This window comes from Dermochelys coriacea, chromosome 21, assembly GCF_009764565.3.
Source record: "Dermochelys coriacea isolate rDerCor1 chromosome 21, rDerCor1.pri.v4, whole genome shotgun sequence".
Classification (NCBI taxonomy): domain Eukaryota; kingdom Metazoa; phylum Chordata; order Testudines; family Dermochelyidae; genus Dermochelys; species Dermochelys coriacea.
In genome coordinates, this window is record NC_050088.1 from 5,369,940 (window position 1) to 5,389,707 (window position 19,768).

At 44.8% G+C, this 19,768-nt stretch overlaps 1 protein-coding gene across 3 annotated transcripts; it reads left to right on the forward strand.

The window, feature by feature from the left end:
- The first annotated feature begins 4,978 nt into the window (after nucleotides 1-4,978).
- On the forward strand, nucleotides 4,979-19,456 carry FCMR (Fc fragment of IgM receptor). 3 transcript variants are annotated; one of them, XR_006276558.1, is made up of 8 exons: nucleotides 4,979-5,598; nucleotides 7,399-7,731; nucleotides 8,061-8,165; nucleotides 10,659-10,866; nucleotides 11,047-11,165; nucleotides 12,088-12,249; nucleotides 16,819-17,928; nucleotides 18,036-19,456. XR_006276558.1 is itself a non-coding variant. In XM_043500669.1 (7 exons), exons 1-7 carry the CDS (start codon nucleotides 5,562-5,564, stop codon nucleotides 16,827-16,829), a joined length of 975 nt encoding a protein of 324 aa, XP_043356604.1. In that variant the 5' UTR covers nucleotides 4,979-5,561; the 3' UTR covers nucleotides 16,830-19,456. The 3 variants fall into 3 exon arrangements, 2 of the variants coding, with proteins under 2 accessions (XP_043356604.1, XP_038236311.1); XM_043500669.1 differs by having other exon boundaries at nucleotides 16,819-19,456; XM_038380383.2 differs by lacking the exon at nucleotides 16,819-17,928 and having other exon boundaries at nucleotides 4,986-5,598; nucleotides 19,395-19,456.
- The last annotated feature ends 312 nt before the right edge of the window (nucleotides 19,457-19,768 follow it).

Genomic DNA, 19,768 nt, shown 5'->3' on the forward strand with positions numbered 1-19,768 from the left:
GAGTAAGGATGGGGATTGTCTGGAAGCCAGTCAAGATCTCAGTATAAATTACAGCAGCACAGGGGGATTAGAAAGATTGGCATCTAACTCTTATCTCTTGCTGGCCTGTCTTCTAGGTGTCAAGAACACTCAGATCAAGCCCTAACCTAACTCAAAACCAGCTGGCTATGGTCCCCAAGGAACTGTACACCAACTGAGAATTGGTAGAGCACAACTGTGCTCAGCTGCCCATCCTCTCCTGTCCCCAGCACTTCCCCTACACAAGGGATGGGTGATTACTGACACAGAAAATGGAGGTGTGATGGGTTGGATCACCGAAACCCCCTTGGGAGCTGCCACCTGATGTGCCAAGACTACTTCTGCTCCTGCGTTCCTGCCCTGGCAGCTTAGGACTTCAGTGCCCTGTCTAGTTTGAGCCAGTCCTGGTAGCCTGCTGCAAACCCAGACCCAGGTCTGAACCATGCCCCCTAACAGCTGTAGGCTTAACTGAAAGCAGCTTACAGAAGTGTTCCTGTCTTTGACACTCAGATGCCCAACTCCCAATGGGGTCCAAACCCTAAATAAATTTACAGGGTAAACTCATAAATTGTTCGCCCTCTATAACACTGATAGAGAAATATGCACAGCTGTTTGTCTACCCCACCCCCACCCCCACCCCTGGTATTAATACATACTCTGGGCTAATTAATAAGTAAAAAGTGATTTTATTAAATACAGAAAGTAGGATCCAAGTGGTTCCAACAGACAGAACAAAGTGAATTACCCAGCAAAATAAAATAAAACCCACAAGTCTATGTCTAATAAAACTGAATATAGACAAAACCTCACCAGTTCCAGTAAGCTTCCTTTTACAGACTAATCTCCTTTTAGTCCGGGTCCAGCAGTCACTCACACCCCTTGTAGTTACTGTCTTTTGTTCCAGTTTCTTTCAGGTATCCTTGGGGGTGGAGAGGCTCTTTCCTTAGCCAGCTGAAGACCAAATGGAGGGTCTCCCATGGGCTTAAATAGACTCTCTCTTGTGGGTGGAGACCCTCTCCTCTCTCCTACGCAAAGTCTAGCTCCAAGGTGGAGTTCTGGAGTCATCTGGGCAAGTCACATATCCATGCATGACACAGTTTTACAGGCAGAAACCATTGCTCACGTGGCATCTAGAATGTCTCCAAGAAGACTTCTTATGTGGATTGGAGCCTTCCAAAATGCATTGTTCCTTCAGTGCTTCTTGATTGGGCACTTAACTTGGCAAATTCCTTTCTCCAGGAACTGACCAAATGCTCTACTAAGGTTATTTAGAACTCAAGCCAGTACACGGCCAATATTCATAACTTCGAACACAAAAATGATACATGCAAATAGGATTAATAGATTCATTAGATCATAACCTTTACATAGATATGTTACATAGCATATGTAGCAAAGAACATCTTCCAGTTATGTCATATATATTCATAAGCATAATTCCATAAAGCCTTATGGGGAGCACCATCACAGGAGGTGCCTGGCCTTTCATCAAGGGGATTCTCATCTGGCCCGGTTCAGGCTTCTTTATGCCCTTTGCACGGTGCAAAGGAGCTGGTTTGAGGAAGAAAATCTGACCCTTATCTCTTGCCATCCTCACTTCTAGGTGCCAGGATCCCCTCTGGTGGGGCCTTCATGTCTCCCTTCTGAGATCATCAGGGTAACAGGCCACCGGCACTGAGTGTCAGGTGAACTCCAGTGGCTGTCTCAGATATGGAGATGCGTTAAAGCAGAGGGAACAAACAGCTGCACACTCACTATCAGTAGAATCCTTCATCCAGAAAACCAAAAGATCTGGTTAGGATCTTGAGATAGGGATACTGACCTTCCTCATTCCATAGCATTTGATACAAAAAACACACCTGACCAGCCAGTAATCTATTGACACAGGCTCCCGTCACATCTCAGTGAAGGGCAGCTGGGGCGGCAGCAAGTTTAGGGCAAAAAGACTTTGTATTTGAGACATTTTGAATTATTTCATGCTCACTGCAGCATCGGGGGGCCTGTGTGCTGGTTCCTGTGCTGTTTCTGTTACTTGGAAAAGCCACGGGAAAAATTAATAAAAAATAGCACAACACTCAAACAAGTCTGAGTCCTTTGGTTAATGCCAGATCCTTGTACTTCTATAACCAACCTGTTCTCTTGCTGCCTTATTTGTGAACTATTAAAAGTTTTATACATTAACTATTATTTCTATGACAGTACTCGTAGGGACCACAGTCAGGGGTGAGGTTCCTCAAAGATTCATAGATTCATAGATACTAAGGTCAGAAGGGACCATTCTGATCATCTAGTCCAACCTCCTGCACAGCACAGGCCACAGAATCTCACCCACCCACTCCTATGAAAAACCTCACCCATGTCTGAGCTATTGAAGTCCTCAAATCATGGTTCAAAGACTTCAAGGAGCAGAGAAGCCTCCCTCAAGTCAACCATGCCCCATGCTACAGAGGAAGGCGAAAAGCCTCCAGGGCCTCTCCAATCTGCCCTGGAGGAAAATTCCTTCCCAACCCCAAATATGGCAATCAGCTAAACCCTGAGCATATGGGCAAGATTCACCAGCCAGATACCCAGGAAAGAATTTTCTATAGTAACTCAGATCCCATACATCTAATATCCCATCTCAGGGGATTTGGCCTATTTACCCATAATATTTAAAGATCAATTACTTACCAAAATCCCATTATCCCATCATACCATCTCCTCCATAAACTTATCGAGTAGAATCTTAAAACCAGATAGATCTTTTGCCCCCACTGCTTCCCTTGGAAGGCTATTCCAAAACTTCACTCCTCTGATGATTAAAAACCTTCGTCTAATTTCAAGTCTAAACTTCCTGGTGGCCAGTTTATACCCATTTGTTCTTGTGTCCACATTGGTGCTGAGCTTAAATAATTCCTCTCCCTCTCCTATATTTATCCCTCTGATATATTTATAGAGAGCAATCATATCTCCCCTCAACCTTCTTTTAGTTAGGCTAAACAAGCCAAGCTCCTTAAGTCTCCTTTCATAAGACAAGTTTTCCATTCCTCGGATCATCCTAGTAGCCCTTCTCTGTACCTGCTCCAGTTTGAATTCATCCTTTTTAAACATGGGAGACCAGAACTGCACACAGTATTCTAGGTGAGGTCTCACCAGTGCCTTGTATAACGGTACTAAAACCTCCTTATCCCTACTGGAAATGCCTCTCCTGATGCATCCCAAAACCAAAAGAGCTTATGGTTTGAGTATAAGAGGTGAGACAAGAGGTGGAGACAGACAGGGGAACAAAGTAACAATGAGACAAACCTGATCAGCATGAAAAACAGGTGGTCTCAGCAAATCAGCTGCCTAAGGCACTGTCATTGCACAGAGTGGTGAATAAATGCATTGAACTTTGCTGAAGACATTAGAGAGGGCCTTTGCTGTAATGAGGCTCCAACAAAACATAGACAAATACAAAACATGGGACAGTGGTTCACACGTGAGAAGGTACAAGGGAAAATGTCAGAAAGTTTCATGGAGGGTTTTAAGAAGGGGGGGTACTTGACATGTGGAAAGTGGGAGGCTGTTTCAGGGAGAAAAGGCATGACACAGAGTGGGAGAAAAAGGAGAAGTGAAGAGTTTTAAACCCCATTCAGACATTTAGAACATGGATCCTGACCCAAAGTCCATTAGAGTCAATGGGAGTCTTTCCAATGACTATGATGGGCTTTGATTCAAGTCTATTGGGTCTGACTCTCCTTTCAATAACACCAGTGTAAACAAAGGGACGTCACTGCCCTGAAGTCAGTGGCATTGGCATGATGTGAAACTGGTGTAAACAGGAAGAAAATCAGGCCCATAGTCTTCATGTTCAAGAAAATGTTCCATGACGACACCCTCCAGGCAGTGTTATTTCCTGACCTCGCCATCCGCCTGCTTCAAAGAAAGCCACTGTGGTTTGTCATCAGAGCTGGGAGGAAGCACGAGAGCGTTGCTCGTCTAGTAGTAGGGGATGTTGATAGCGATAACACTGAAGCTAGCAAAAGGGGCAAATCCTGCCTCACACCACCTGCTCGGAGATGCATGAACGCTTCCTGTATTACTGTACCACATACTATAAGCAAAAATAGGCTGGGTTTTTTTTTAAAATAACACTGGCTGGGTTCTCACAACCTATAAAAGGGATATAAATACATATTGGTAAAAGGTAGGGTGTGCCTGCTATGGGCCACTCATGTATTACCCTATTAATTCCTTCAGTGATCGGAGGTCAATGATGCTACATGTCTTTATTTTAATAACGTGCTGCTGAAAGGTTCTGGGCGGACAGCCCTGGAGACTGGGAACCATGGAAGAGTTCCAAGGACAGCAGGAAAGTGAGGCTGCCTTCCTCTGCAACCCCTCTGCACCTCAGCCCGAAGGACCAGGGGAAAGCGGGAGTTTGCTCTCTGTTTCCAGGCTCCTTCCCTTTGTTTTTTCACCCTCCTTCACTTTCTTCTCCAGCTTTACTCATCATTTTTTCCCACCAGATTGTCTCTCTCACTTCCCCTTGGCACTCCCTTTCCCACACTCTTGTTCAAGCAGAACATGAAAGCAGTAACATCCAAGGTCAGCCTGAACTCTGGGACTCCGGCAGTTCAAGTAGGGTTGAAATAAGCTCATGCCATATTGGTTATGCTAAGCATAATTGGCCCGACTCTATGGTATGTCTACACTGCAGAGGTGTCACTGCAACATGGGTAGCCATACCCAAAATAGATCTCTAGCTAGCTCCAAAAATGATAGCAGTGAAGCCATGGCAGCACAGGGTGCTGCTGGGGATAGTCACTCGAATACATATCCAGAGTCCTGGATGGGCTTTTGCAGCCCATGCTGCCACCCGTGCTTTTGTGAGTGTTACTGGAGCTAGCCAGATCAAAGCTAACTCAGGTATATCTACACATGCTGCAACTTCCTTTGACTCAGAGTGCCTTTGTGGTGCGTTAGCTTAACTTTGAGCTTGTTGAGGGCACTGTTAGCGGGCAGGTGGAGTATCCACACAGAGTAGCTAGTGAGCACTAGCTAGTGCACAGCAGCTACTTTGGGCTTTTCCCCCATGTAGACAAGCCCGGGGTGTAAAGGAAGATTTTAGCTGCATTGGTCATAGGACTGATGATCAAATGACATACATTAAGTGGAACAAGTGCTGCTGCTTTGGGTTGGTTTTTACATTGCATCTCCCATGTTTTTAACGGTATGTCTAAAGCACCCAGAGCTTTGGATGGTGGGGGCGGAGTGCCCTTTGATGTGCAGTTCACATAAGACAGAAATCTAAATAAAGAAAGAAAGTAATTCAGTCCAGGTGCAACCTCACAACAAGGTTACGCCTGGGATGAATTTGGTCCAATATGTTTTGAAGCCTCCTATAAAACTGCCTTTATGGTTTGCATACCATTTGTAGAGCGAGAAAGGATCTGATAGAGAACCTCAAGCATAGCAAGTTCTTTTTGTTGCTTTACTCCTTTCTGTTACTGGAAATACGTGCCACAAGAAGCCAGCAGCCATCACGGAGCGTGCACTCTCCCGTTTTACAAAGGGAGAAGATGGAGTTCATCAGTACGCTACTTTTCTTGCTGCAAGGTAAGAGTTGTATAGATTTAAAAAATGTGTCAGGGAAATATCAGGTAAGAACAAAGAAGATGCCTTTGAGCTTTGTTTTTAGACTTGGGTCATCTCCAGTTAAACAGTTTACTGGGCCTGTTTGCTCTTATCATAAATTCCAGAGGATTTTTACCCTCCAAGAACGTCCAATGTGATTTTTAAAACTTTGTACATTTCTTTTTTGTGGGGGGGAAATTAAGGGTCTGGCAGTTGGGTAAGCCTGAAATGTCAGGAATTGTTCGACGCTGGACCATGAAATATTTCTGTGGCTTTCCAAGAACACTAAATAGCTTGAGATGCTTTAATTTTGCAGAACAAAAGAACATTTTCATTGTAGAGATGTTTATCATGTGAGCCTTGTTTCTAATGCAGAGTGATTTACAAACCTAAGTTAGTTAATTGGGCACACAACGTTAACTTAATGTTAGCTAAATTGGGATACTGGGCACATAAAAGCTTTCAAATGAACTCACGTTTGTAAATTGGATCCAGGATGTTAAAGATATAGGGGTGAAATCCTGAATCCACCGAAGTCAATGAGAGTTTTAGTATTGACTTCAAAGGAGCCAGGATTTTACCCATAGGGTCAAGTCCAGCCAGCCATCCTTACTCAAGCAAAACTCATATTGCAATCAAGATTTCCATCTGGAAGCAACTCTTTCCCATACTGCATCAGAGATTGCTGGATTTTGTGATTAATCATAAGCACTCCTAGAACATGTTGTTTTGTGGTTAGCAAGCCATTAGCTTCCACATTGTGGTAATGTGTGGAATTTATCCTGCTATTTTTATCAAGCTAGGCCCAGGAAAATAGATCCCAGCAAGGGATTACAGCACAGATGGATGGATGGGGAACCCTACCCATAGCCTGATGTTTTACTTTATTGAATTATTGATTGATTTATAAACTGTGCCATCACTTACTTAGCTCAGGGCACACGAATGGCTTGCAATAAAAACATGGAGCCTGATCTTCCCTCAGCTTTCATGCACTTCAGTTAGAGTTGTTGGGACTCTGTGCTCCAGAAAATCAGTCTTTGCTCCCAAAAAGCAAACAGAAAAGGGCATTACCAAACCAGAAAACAATTCCCGCCCATTCAGATCCACCCTCCCTCAGGCAAACATCTAACAGGAGGACACTGTGTTATATGCTGAAGGTCAACAGACCTGGGCGCTGTTACACTAGAGGGGGATTGAATTCCAGAGTTGGGAACCTTCAAGTTTAAATACAAGGAGAATTCAAACAAGTGCCCTAGTGGAACTCAGATGCTGCAGTGACAAACAAGGTGGAAGGATCAGGACCCTACCCATGCAGAGATATATAATGTTGATCAAGAGAATGCAGTGAACCGCAGCCACTGGGAGCTGCGGGTGCCCGTGCCTGCGGACGGTCAATGTAAACAAACTGTCTCAGGGCCCCGCCAGCGGATTACCCTGATGGGCCGCAGGTTGCCCACCACTGTTGTAGAGTCTCTGTCACTGGAGGTTTTTAACAACAGCTATTGGACATACACCTGTCAGGAATGGTCTGGTTATTCTGTAGCCCTGCCTTGAGTGCAGGGGACTGAACTAGCTGACCTACTGAGGTCCCTTCCAGTCCTACATGTCTATGATTCTATAAAGGGGCCTAAGGCCTTGTCTTCACTCATATTTTACCTTGTGAGAGTTATCATATGGTCAGGACCCACCTTTTTGCGTAGTGAAGACAGGGCCTTGGTGTGACACCCCTTTAGCATAAATGCGACACAGGCCCTGAGACTTCTTTCTCTGTGTCATCAGTTTCAAGTGCAGCAAGACGACGCATTCAAGTGATTGGTGAGGTTGGAGAATCCATCACTATAAAGTGTCCCGTGAAGGACATTTCCAGGCGAAAATTCTGGTGCAGGGAGCTCGAGACAGGGATCTGTGTTACCATTGTCTCCACCTCTCCATACATCAATGAGAATTACAGGAATAGAATATCCGTCACTGAGGGGCCTTGGGAAGGAATATTTCAAATTACAATTACAAGGCTGGAAGAGGATGACACTGGGCTGTACACGTGTGGGACAGGAAATCAAAATGACAGAGGCAGTGGAAGGACCCTCCAAGTGGAGCTGGAGGTTTCTAATGGTAAGAGATCACTCCATAGTCACTCTGTACAGTATATCTCCCTCTGCAGTGCAGTATCATGCAGGGGTACCATGTCACTGATGCTACAGTATCACTCTGACGGTATGGTGTCACTGCTAATCCAATATCACTCTGTACAGTATCACTGCCGACACAGTGCCACTGAGGCTATGTGATCACTCTGTACAGTAGCATTCTGGTTGTACAGTGTCATTGGTGATGCACTACCATTCTCGGCAGTACCTCTTACAGTCTAGCTTTAGTAATGAAAATTGGATGGTGACTTTTTAGAATGTGCTCTAGAACACATCTGGTTCTGTTCCATGCAGGGAATGCTCCACCGAGAATGGGTATGTTGTCTGCTGAACCCCCGAGACATGATAGACCTATTGTGATACCAGAAGAGTCTGGCAGCAAAGGCGCTGACACCCAAGGTGAGGTTTGCTGCATCCCTCTCTATAGCCCCATGGGAGGCGAGGGAAGGGAATTGGCACTAACTGGTCCCCATCTCTCTCTTAGGGTGTGGGAGGTCTCTCAAGTTCACACTAATATGGTGATGCATGTGGGAATTGTATGCCATAGCTGCCTGGGCTGTGACTGTTTGGAAGCTTTCAGGGCACCTTTCACCAGCACTGGATTCACTACTGTATAATTATCTATCTAATCTAGGAATTTATCAGCTTCCCCCTCATCATTGTGGTATCAGAGCGCCTCACAATTGTCAATGGTTTTTATCCTCACAGCATCCCTGTGAGGTGGAAGTATACTCCCTACTTGACAGATGGGGATCTGAGTCCCAAGGTAGTCTAAGTGACTTGCCCATGCTCACACAGGAAGTCTGTGGCAGACTCAAATCTCCTGAGCCCCAGTCCACTGATTTCCCTGTGCGATTGTCTTTCCTCTCGAAAAGAAAATCATCAACAAATCCTAAATACCGAGGCATTTATTTTTGAATGTTCCCATCAAGATTAAGCCACTTAGGACTCAACAAGTTGTTGTCATTTTTTGTTACTCTCTCTGACTATATTTATAAACACGTGGCAGTTGCCACTGCTAATATATTCAGAATACCAGGCTCCTGGTCTTAGTTAATAGGGCGTTAGATCTTCCCATGTGTGAGTGCACAGGCACGAAGGTCAGACAATGTTGTGTGACACACATCCCTTCTTCTCGTTCTTTTTGCCTTCCCTTTTAGGACTGGGGCTTGTTTCCTCCATTCCTTTCCCTGGGGCTGTTGGCTTGTATTGCCAAAACTAGGACTGTATGGACCTGGCTGTACTGTAATGGTTATATTCAGTGTGAGTCTTGATTTGGCTCTCGGTTAGACTGGAGTATGGAGTGACTGCATCAAAATCAATGGAGTCATATTTGTGTACAGTGGGTGTAAGGGAGAGGCAGTGTGGCCTAATGAATAAGGCATTGGATTGGGGCTCTGGAAACCTGAGGCAGGCCTTCAGCTGGTGCATGATAATTTATGCCAGCTGTAGATCTGCCCCTCTGGTTCTTTTCCCAGCTCCACCACTCGCTTGCTGGGTGACTTTGGACAAGTCACTTCATCTGTGCCTCAACTTCCCCAGCTGTAAAATGGGGATAATAATATTGACTTCTTTTGTAACATGTTCTCAGCTCTAAAGAACGTACATTTTAAATGAGAGGTAGGTATGTTAATTATTATTATTAATTATCCCTCCATATTAACAATGGGGATGGTAGGTTTTTTTAAACAGCCTTCAAAACATAAAAGATCTTTAAGCTAAAAAGAGAAAGCTGCTGTCTAAAATTTATCCCCAGAAGTCATAATAAATCCTGACCACGAACTGACTCTGTTGGCTTGTGTAGTCAGGAGTTTTGTTAAACGCTCCACAAAATTCCTGCATTTTAGGTGCTCAGATGCACTGGTTCTCCTGTGACTTGCCTTAAAATTCTCACTGTACTTAAGAGCGCTGACTTCTGGAGGTCACTGATCGGGATGTATTGCACTCCTAACATATTCCTGAGCTGCTCATGCATACCCTTAGGGATTGCTCCGAGTGCTCCAATAATCTCTGGGACTGTCTTTGTTCTAGTTTCCCATAATCATTCCACTTCATGGGAAAGTTCTTCAAACCTCGCTATCTTCTCTTCTTGTTTCTTTTTTTATGCTTTTTTGCTGGTACAACCATATTAATTATCATTGCCTTATTGGTCTTCTTTTCTACAACACCTATGTTCAGCCCGTTTGCCTGCTCTGTCTGTGCCAATGGCCCGAGTCCATAAAATCTTAGCCTCTTAATTCTCGAGAGGGTTTTCAATTTGGTGGTCATCATATTGCATAGGGCATTTAAATCTGCACTTGCCACAGAGACTCTAATGCAGACACTTGGCAAGGTCATTGTGCCTGTCCATATATTCTCTCCCAGCCAGGCTCCAGCCTATTATATTATTAAATAATGATAAATGATTAATTACTATTATATGAGAGCAGAACCATGTCCGCTGTGTTCTAGAATCTAGATTTTTTCCAGCAAATGTCTATTTGACATGGATCATCAGTAATATCCTTCAAAGATAGTGACTAGCTCCAGTCTTACAATTAGCATCTTTGATCCTCAAGGCCAAAGAAAGGCTAAATTCTAACCTCAGTTATGTCCACCTACCAAATACAGTATGAGGAAATGAGAGCATAATACTGCTCAAGAGCTTTACAGTTTAGAAAACAAAAAGCCCACGCCAAGTTTGGGTCTCACTCATATTGGTGTAAATCCACGTAACTCCACTGAATTGGACACTCCAATGGAGTGTCTCCAGATTAATATACATGTGAGATCAGCATTTGCCCCTCACACTCATCCCTAGTTTTGACTATGAAACTTTCTTTATTGGAAAAGATACACATGCTCAAGAATGGGAAATGTAGCAACAATTCATTTTAATATGCTTTCCCCCAGGAGTCACACAACCAGAGATGACTAATGGAGCATGGGCAAAATATACCTCCTATGTGGCGCCTGGCATCAAATTCCCTGAAGGTACAATAATCATGCCTGCAGACGTCACTGGCAGCATTGTTACCTTTGCAGAGACTGGAAGTATAACAAAGGGGATTCCAAAGAATTCCAGGACAATCAGCTCTGCACATCCCAGGCATAGAAAGCGGTGAGTTCCACAAACTTTCCCCCTCAGGGATTTTCCAGCATGAACTCTCCCCTAGATCATTTCATTTCCTCTCAAGCTTGCAAATACTGCCGGGTCAACCAAGCTGTTTGTGTGAGGAGTGGATCTGCATGTCAGAACTGGCAGTGAAACCACTTCCCCCTTTGACTCATTATTTTCCAGCCTCTTGAGAAGCAATTATGGGAATGATGTCTTTCAAATCATGATACCAATTCTCCTGATAATGCTGCTGCTTGTGGCTTCTATGATAATTGTTAGAAAACAGCTACGAGGGAAGAAAGGTAAGAGAAAGGTCACATACTTCTTATACCAGTCTGTGGTACCTGCCACTCTGTGGTAAAAAGAAAGGACAAGACAGTTTCCACAGTTGAAGAACTATAATTTCTCTTTGAAAAGGATTGATTTCTGCTTTGGATAAATTCACATAATTCCTTGCCTCTTGCAGAAAATAATGTTTTTATTTTTCACGATAAAAACTGCAAGTAGCTGCAAAAGCAAAACCGTAACATGGATCAAATTCATGAATACTCGTGAAAATAGCTGATGTTTGCACAAATATTTTATTCCATTTTATTTTGGTTCTTGTACCACACCTATCACACTTGCACCTATCACATCAAGGGAAAAATTACCAGTCAGCTGGCTTCATTTCTAGAAAAAAAACCCCAACAAACCAAACAGCTAGATAGGCAATAAAACAATTTCAGATGAAACATAAAACCTACATTGTGAACATCCATATCTGATGACTGAGTGTTAGTTGCCATGTCCTGGCCAAATTCCAATTTGACTAATTACATTCTGCCTGCATAAAATTGCTCTATAGTTTCAATTCACGATTTTTCGTTTACTTAACCTAGTTCATTTGCTCACCTGAATTGTTGTGTTATGTGGCTATATGCCTGCCTTCCATCCCAGAGGGGGCTGCGTTTCAGTGAAGACAGTGTAAGCAACTTGTCATCCATTTTGTAAAGTCTGGTGAACAGAATCTTTAGCTGTAAGTTGCTGTAGAAGCACCAATATTATAACTGCTTTAGAGTCTGATTTACAGAGGTGCCAACACGACACATTTCCACTGGTGGGAGGTGCATATGCTCACCACTCTCAAAATCCAGCCATTAGTTTATGTCAGGGTGAGTATAGCAAATCATGAAGGCTAAATTTATTTAGCCTGTAGACCTGCTGACTGCCATTGGTTTATAGGTATTACAGTCCGCATGTTTGGATGTTTTGGAGAAGCAGCTTCCAGGGAAACCTATGGAATAAATCTGAGGTTGAGTGCACTCGAACATGGCCAAGGGCACATTCCAATGGAAAATATCTACAGCATGTTACCCCGCAGGCTCGAGGGAGCTGACAGGAACGGTAAGTTCACCCACAACTATTCAATCTCTAATTAATTGTTCTCCACCTACAGTCTTTCCAATCTACAGCAGGTGCTCACTAATATCAGAGGGCAAGATTCTACTCTTGTTTACAACAGTATAATGTTAGCGTAAACCCACTGAAGTCCCTTGAGTTACTTTGCATTTTTACCAGTGCAACTATTCTATTCTATTCTATTCTATGCAGGTTCTCATATGGGCTAACGCATCTGCGTGCCTCCCAGTAGTGCATTAAACATCATGACCAACATCTGTCACCTGTTGTTTGTTCGGTCATCCTCTCCCCTGGGGGAGAAACATATGCAGTGCAGTGTCTTGTTTTGGTAGAGTTTTAAGTTTGTTTGTTGTTTGTTTTTAAATATACAGATTGCTGTAAAATTTATGTTAGAGAAAGCAAGGTCAAAGAAACGCACTTTGCACCTGGAGTGAAAAGGGATGAGGTTTGTGATGGCCCTTAGTTCCCGGAGGAATTTATTCCATAGTATTGGACCAGTTCCCAAGAAAGCCCCGTCTCCTACACGGCCCAGCTTTACTCTTATCATGTTGAAAGCAGAATTGGCCTCATTGTCTAATGTTACTCATGTTACGTGCACCACTGACTGATGGGCGTGTGGGCTGAGAGCTTTCAGGATATGGTTACGGAACTGTCCTCAGACACCCCTGACAATTCCATTCCCTTTGGTTTACGTAACACGCACCTCCACTATGCTAGTAATGCACTTGGCTACAGTGCAAGATGCTCCCAGGTTCAGTATGAGCCTTGTGAATCCAGTCTTGCTCCTTTCCTTCCCTGCTTTTTGTTTGGGGACAAGGGGATGCCGGGGTGGGGGGTGGATTTAAAAAAATTGCTGAAGCAAAGTTGCACAGCTGGACAAACAAGCATCAGTGCAGTGCTAAGGAAAAGGAAAGAGGCAAGTCAAGTGATACCAATGTGTTTATACAGACTGCAGGAACATCCAGATCAAGCGGTTCTCAAACTGTGGGTCGGGACCCCAAAGTGGGTCATGACCCTGTTTTAATGGAGTCACCAGAGCCGACGTTAGACTTGCTGCGGCCTGGGCCTGAAGCCAAAGTCACAGCCTGAGCCCCACTGTCCGGGGCCAGAGCCCGAGCACTTCAGCACTGGGTGGCGCGGCTCAGGTTACAGGCTCCCCGCTAAAGCCTTTGGGTTTTGGCCTCCCACCCCTGCCCTGGATGTTGGGGCTCGGGTGTCCCTCCCCCATCCTGGGGCAGCAGGGCTCAGGCTTTGGTCCCCCTCTTGGGGTCGTGTAGTAATTTTTGTTGTCAGAAGGGGGTCACGGTGCTATGAAGTTTGAGACCCCCTGAGATAGGCTATAAAGGGCTAGATACCATACCCAGCTTACCCAGGCAGTGTAACTATGCAGAGCACGAACAGTTAGGACACAGGATCCGCCTCTGCAACAGACTCAAACCCAAATGGCCTCTATGGGGTAATCCTGGGAAATGAAGCCCAGTCTCCTACATGTTAGGGCAGAGCATTAACCAATAGGCTACTGCAGCCCAAGTTGTTGATCTTAAATGAATTTAGGGGGGACATGTATACACTGTGAGCTAGCAGATACAGACCCAGACTGACTTCCACTCCTTCTTACATTATCTAATCACTTCCTTTCTTAGGTGAAGCCCTAATCAAACAGATACGCCTTGCATCATGCTCTGATGGCCAGCAAACTCAGGCTCTGTCTAATCAACAGAGGGAATAAATTTCAGGACCCACCACTGAGAATTTCAGATCTGGGGGCTGGATGACGCACCGGGAGGCAGGCTGTTAGTCAGGTTGGCAAACCATCTGCATAGATCAATTACAGCAGTTGGAAACACACAGGAAGCCAGTGAAGTCTTTGTAGAGCTGGGCTAATGTGTTCCAAGTGACACACTACTAGAGAACTGGGCAGACTTGCTCTGCACCAGCTGTGGCTTGTGTGCGCAGGCTAGACATGCGTGAGCAAGAGACCCTCCAGGGCCAGTCTTAGGGAAAATGGCACCAGGTCAAACTTGTATTTTGGTGCCCCGACCCCCTACCCATTGGCCCCAGGCCCTACTGCCTCCCCTCACACATTGCTCCAAGCTCCCTTCTGCAGCTTTGCACCCCAGGCCTGCCTCACTCCTTGCTTCTTGACCATGGCATTCCCCTGACCATAGCACTCACTCATAAGGCCAGCCCTGAAAACATGCCTGTTGTGGCCCTATTGCTGCAGCAAGCTGGATGAGACAACCCTGTGCCAAACTAAAACCCTTGGGCGTTCATGTTGACTGAAAGAGCTGCTGGTGGAGGTGAAAAAGGAAATAGAGTGAAATGTGTCAGCAGTTAGGCTGGACTCCCAACTCTGAGCCATTATAGGAAGTTGCTGCTTACTACATGGTTGCTCCGTTCAGCGGTGAGCCTCATACTTGAGCTGAGAACTAGCACAAAAGGACTATAAATGTGGGCTGCTAGGAAATCCAGTTATTAGGTAGCTGAGCTTAGATCCCCAAGCCATTTCCCATGACTGACCCACCCACCACAAGAGAGGAATAACACGGACACTGTAGGAGGTGTATAAATAGATGAGGAGTCTATTTTAAGGCCTTTCTCTCTCTACCTCTACCACTCCCTCTCCTCTCAGTAGAAATTTCTCTCTGAAGTATGATTAGGCCGATAATGTCATCCACAATTACCTGAGCTGTCAGTTCCTGATGATATCCAGATGTTTTAGCCTCTCATCAAAGCCATCCCCTTGTCTGAAGCTTTTCCAAGAAGGCGTGCAGCAGTTTCTGCATTGCATCACCCACACTGCTCCTTTAGCTGAGAATGACATTTCATCAAGCGGCTCAGCAGCTGCAGAGATGTCAGGAACCCGGCAATCCTTTCCACGCATAAAAGAGGTTGGAATGAAGGACACTGCAGTCTGCTATCACTGCAGCCACTATTCCATTCCATCCAGGGAGATGGAGATTAGAGCTACAGAAGTTGCCATGCATTATGGGACTTTGCATGGTGAATCAGACAGCAGATTCACAGAGAACAGAGTCCTGGCTTAATCAAGTGAAACTCCATTGATTTCAATGAAGTTATAGCCACTTATACTGGCTCTGGATTTGACCCCAGATCTCCTATTAACTGGAATTCAATTTAACAAACCACTCACTGGGCTAAAAATACAGCTCATCTGATTGATTATGTCCAGCCTCTTGTTAGCTAAAGTGTATACTACATTTTTCATACTTTGGGCCCAATCCATCCTTGATGTAACTCCATTGAAGTTACACTAGAGTGAATTTGATCCAACAATGCTAAATTAACAATAAGTTGAAAAAGTTGGGTTAATTTTATTTCCCCCACACCTCTCCCTTTAATGGTCACATCCTCTCCTGCCTCTGCACTGATTCCAACTGGAAGCAGAAATGGAAGAGCTGAAATACGGCATGAGATTCTTGTGAGATTTCTAGCCCTGTTTTTCAGACCCAAAAGGTTTGGACACTTATCCAAATGGAATCTGCCAGCCTTTCGGGGTTCACCCAACAGTACATGCAACTTAAATCCATGCCTATTAAACCCACCTTTTAATATTGCTGTCAAGATTACGTCCACCTGCAGCAGACAATTATTAACTTCTGAGGATGCCTTCTGAGGGCGTGTCTGCTTAATAAAGGGGATAAACAGTAACACTTTGCATTCATACAGCCAGGACCCAGTACTTTATAAAAGCCAGTTACATAAGGCTCCCCTCTCAGCGTGTGTTATTCGCCCCTTTTTACAGCTGAAGTAACTGGAGCACAGAGAGGCGGAATGATTTGCCCAAGATCACACAGAGATCAATGGCAGCGTTCAGAATAGAATCTAGGGGTGAGATTTGGTGCTGTGCCTCTAAGAAGCACAGTACAGAACTCACAGGCCAGAGGGAAGTGGGGCTAGAGAAGCTTTTGGCAGCTTTAGTACCTTCCCAGGCTGCTCTGAGGGCTGGAGAGGCCTGTCTAGGTTACAGCAACCTCCCTGGGCTGTCTTAATGGGCTGCAGCACTGCCCCAAATCTCCCACTGCAACATACCCCTCCGGCCCTCAGCATGTCCCCTACGATAGGGCTTACGATGGGGTCCTCAGAAGGCAGCCCTATGGCTGTGTTCTGCAGCGCTGTCTGGCCTGGAGCAAGCATATTTCTCTGGGTATCAAGGCCTAGAACTGCTTCCCATTACCCTGGCTTGTCTTATACCAGGCATCAAGGGGCTGGAGAGACAGGCTCTTATTGCAGATCTTTTGTTTCAGGCTTTAACCACCACATACATTCCCTCTTGTTGAATTGCTAGGGTTAATCTGTATTTCAGGCCCATGGAGAGGGTTCAAGAGAGGGAGAAACAGAGAGACAAAAACCCTCAAAGGGCACTTTCTTTCTTTCATTACTGAAAACTACCCATTAGTAATTCCAACTCTCCTTCCCTTCACCAGCCATCTAGGTGCAATCAGCCCCACATCTCTAAGACATAACAAAGCTCATCTCTTGGCAGTAACAGAAGGGAAGACCGGTTCATGCTCATACCTCCTTCCTCTCTAGGGGACGACTAGTTCCATTATCCTCTTCTAGAGAAAATTTCACCAGTCATCAACAACAACAAAAAGAGAGAGATAATTTTGGCATGATATATGGCTGCCCTGTGGTGAATTCAGTTTATGCAATAAACTGCAACACTAGGAAGTAATTTGCAAGACATGTGACTTAACTGACAATTTATTTTTGTCTGACAGGTTTAACCTTTATAATGCTGCCATTTCTAAGGCTGCTAGTCAGAGCAATGTCTGAGTGGGTATAAATAGTAGTAGTAATAATATAATAATACCTAGCCCTTACATAGGGCTTTTCATCTGTAGATCTCAATGCACTTTACAAGGGAATTCAATGGGGAAACTGAGGCACGGATCTGTATCATGGAAATTAGGGATAGCTTGATTATCTATTGGCTAGCACAGAGTACATTTTTAAAGAATTTTTCTAGTCTTGTTTAAATATCCCAATGACAAGAATGTTATCTTTTCTTAGGCTATTCCACTGACTAACTGATCTCACAGGGAGGTCATTTTCCTGATACTCAGACTCAGTTTCTCTTTCTAAATGTTACACTCTTCATATAGCCCCTTGGAATGCCCGAAATCGGCCCCGGTGTGTGGTAAACTATTAAATAGCAAAACTAGAAAATTGTAATGAACTCAATTAATATAACTAACTCATGAATATAGGAGTGATACGTTAGCTCTGATAGACATAGTGGCATGGATAGATAATGATCAACATAAAGATTTGTTAGTCTCTAAGGTGCCACAAGTACTTTTCTTTTTTGCGGATACAGACTAACCTGGCTGCTACTCTGAAACTCAACATAAAGATTGTGACCATGGGTATTTCCAGTGTTAGTTTACAGGAAGGGGTATTATAGTCCCTACTCAACAGGCCAGGCTCTGTATTACACACCCTATTCTTTTGTCCCAGTCAAGCTGGATACATGTTCATAGTGATGCTATGAGAAGACACGGCAGGAAATGCTTTCATTTGGGAAATGCACAGCACTTGCATAATATACACGACTCAGCCTTTTTTACTGGGAATAATTGACGGAAGGTGCCAGATAACTGGATGTTCAAGGAGGCTTTTTAAGCACTGATGAGACAGGTGAGAGACCTGCCTTTTCAGAAAATTGAGGGGCAAGCTGGAAAAATGCAGTTAAATTCGCACGGGGAGTTGTAATTTGTGTCGTCCTTTTTTCTTTTTCTTTGCAGGCTTGGCTATTCAGACAATCAGTGGATTTTGCCAAGTTTGCAAAACCCTGTAACAGTCACATCATCTTGGCAGGGAGGCAATGTGGCCTATGGGTTACACTGGGCTGGGATACAGGAGACTTCTGTTCTATTCCCAGCTCTCTCACTCGTCTCCTGGGTGACTTTGGGCAAGGCACTTCCCCTCTCTGTGCCTCAGTTGCCCCAGCTGTAAAACAGGGATAATGAGTGACCTCGTTTGCAAAGTGCTTTGAGCTCTACTGTTGAAGCATGCTGTATAAACATTATGATGCTCCTGCTGCTGCTGATTATGTGTTTCTAGCCCCCAAGGCACACAAGTGCCAGGAACCTTTACTGAGAGCCAAGAGTTGCTTCAGATTAACTCATTAGATCGTGTTCCCATTGCAGTACAAAGTTGTCCTGGTGCTCTTAGACCACTTTAAAAAACAACAACTAGGGAATAAGCCTCAGGCTCCATCGACTCTGGAGGCAGGATTTTCAGAAGCATCTAGGTCACTTAGGCACACTGGTGTCACTGCTATTGTGTGAGGAAGATTTTCAAAGTCACATATGGCAGTAAGCTGTTGAACCGTCTAGTAATGCCTTTTAAAATGTGTCAGTGGCCATCTCTGCCTGTGTTCCTAAGTCACTACAGCCTGTGCTACACTTACACGTTTTATGGCATAACTACATTGACGAGAGGTGTAATTTTTTTTTTTTGGCCAAAATAGTTTCACCTCTATAACCCCTCTCAGGGGCAGTGGAACCTGGCAGGGAGCCATTCCTACCTAAACTCACACCCAGAGTGGGACACAGAGATCAGAGCAGGACCCAGAGGGGCTGGAGCAGTTGCCTTGGGGTCCAGGAATAAGCTGTGGAGCAGAGAGTAGGATTTGGCAGGACTGGAGCAGCTGCTGTGGCACCTGGGACTGGGCTGGGAAGAAGGTCGTGGGATCCAAAGAATCGGGAGCAGGTACCCTGGCACCTGGGATCAGGCCAGGGAGCAGGGAGGAAGCCCTGGGATTCTTCTGCCCATCCGGGAGCACCTTCTCCCCTGCCCTGCCGAGCCGAATCTCAGTACCTCCCCTCACACCCCCTTCTGTCCATGCAAACCCTTTTGTGGGCAGTTATTTCAGCATAAGGCGACTTTACCGGTATAACCTTTCCCGGCTTATAGGAGTCTGCTGTACAAAAGGCTGAGAATCTATTCCACTACATCTAGTCATGACGGAAATGAGTAGGCACTCGTAGTATTCTTCCCTGCCTCATACCACTGCATTACCTTAGACCCACGGCTAGATTTAATGTTTTATAAGAAGACACTTCTCTCATTACCATCTACTGTCTATGATTATTTCCTAGGTTCTCCTGTACCGCATGACTGTCATCACTGCAGGGTTGACTTATAAGAGCTGCTGTGACTGCACATTTGCACATTGATCACAAGGGAAAACTGAGGAAGGACTTGAGGCCCATACAAAGCTGCATCCAATCAGCACCTGAACCCTACGTATCAAAGCATTACTTTGATGCTCTGTGACCACGCTGCCCTGCAGAAGCTGGTCTATATGTTTTCTCCACACAAAGTGCTAGTGCTGAGTTTACAAAGGTACAATGGCTGTTGTGACGGGGCAAGGCCAGATGGCTATAGAAAAGTAGTGGGAGATAGATATATTAGCTCCAGGCTAAACAAATCCCTGGTACCAGGATAAGTGAAATGGCAGCTGCTCCAGGTC

Excerpts from the sequence above, each read along its gene's own strand:
- FCMR (XM_038380383.2), top strand. The coding sequence starts at position 5,562 with ATGGAGTTCATCAGTACGCTACTTTTCTTGCTGCAAG. Across the intron at positions 10,867-11,046 it reads CATCCCAGGCATAGAAAGCG|CCTCTTGAGAAGCAATTATG; the intron begins GTGAGTTCCACA and ends ATTATTTTCCAG. Across the intron at positions 11,166-12,087 it reads ACAGCTACGAGGGAAGAAAG|GTATTACAGTCCGCATGTTT; the intron begins GTAAGAGAAAGG and ends ATTGGTTTATAG.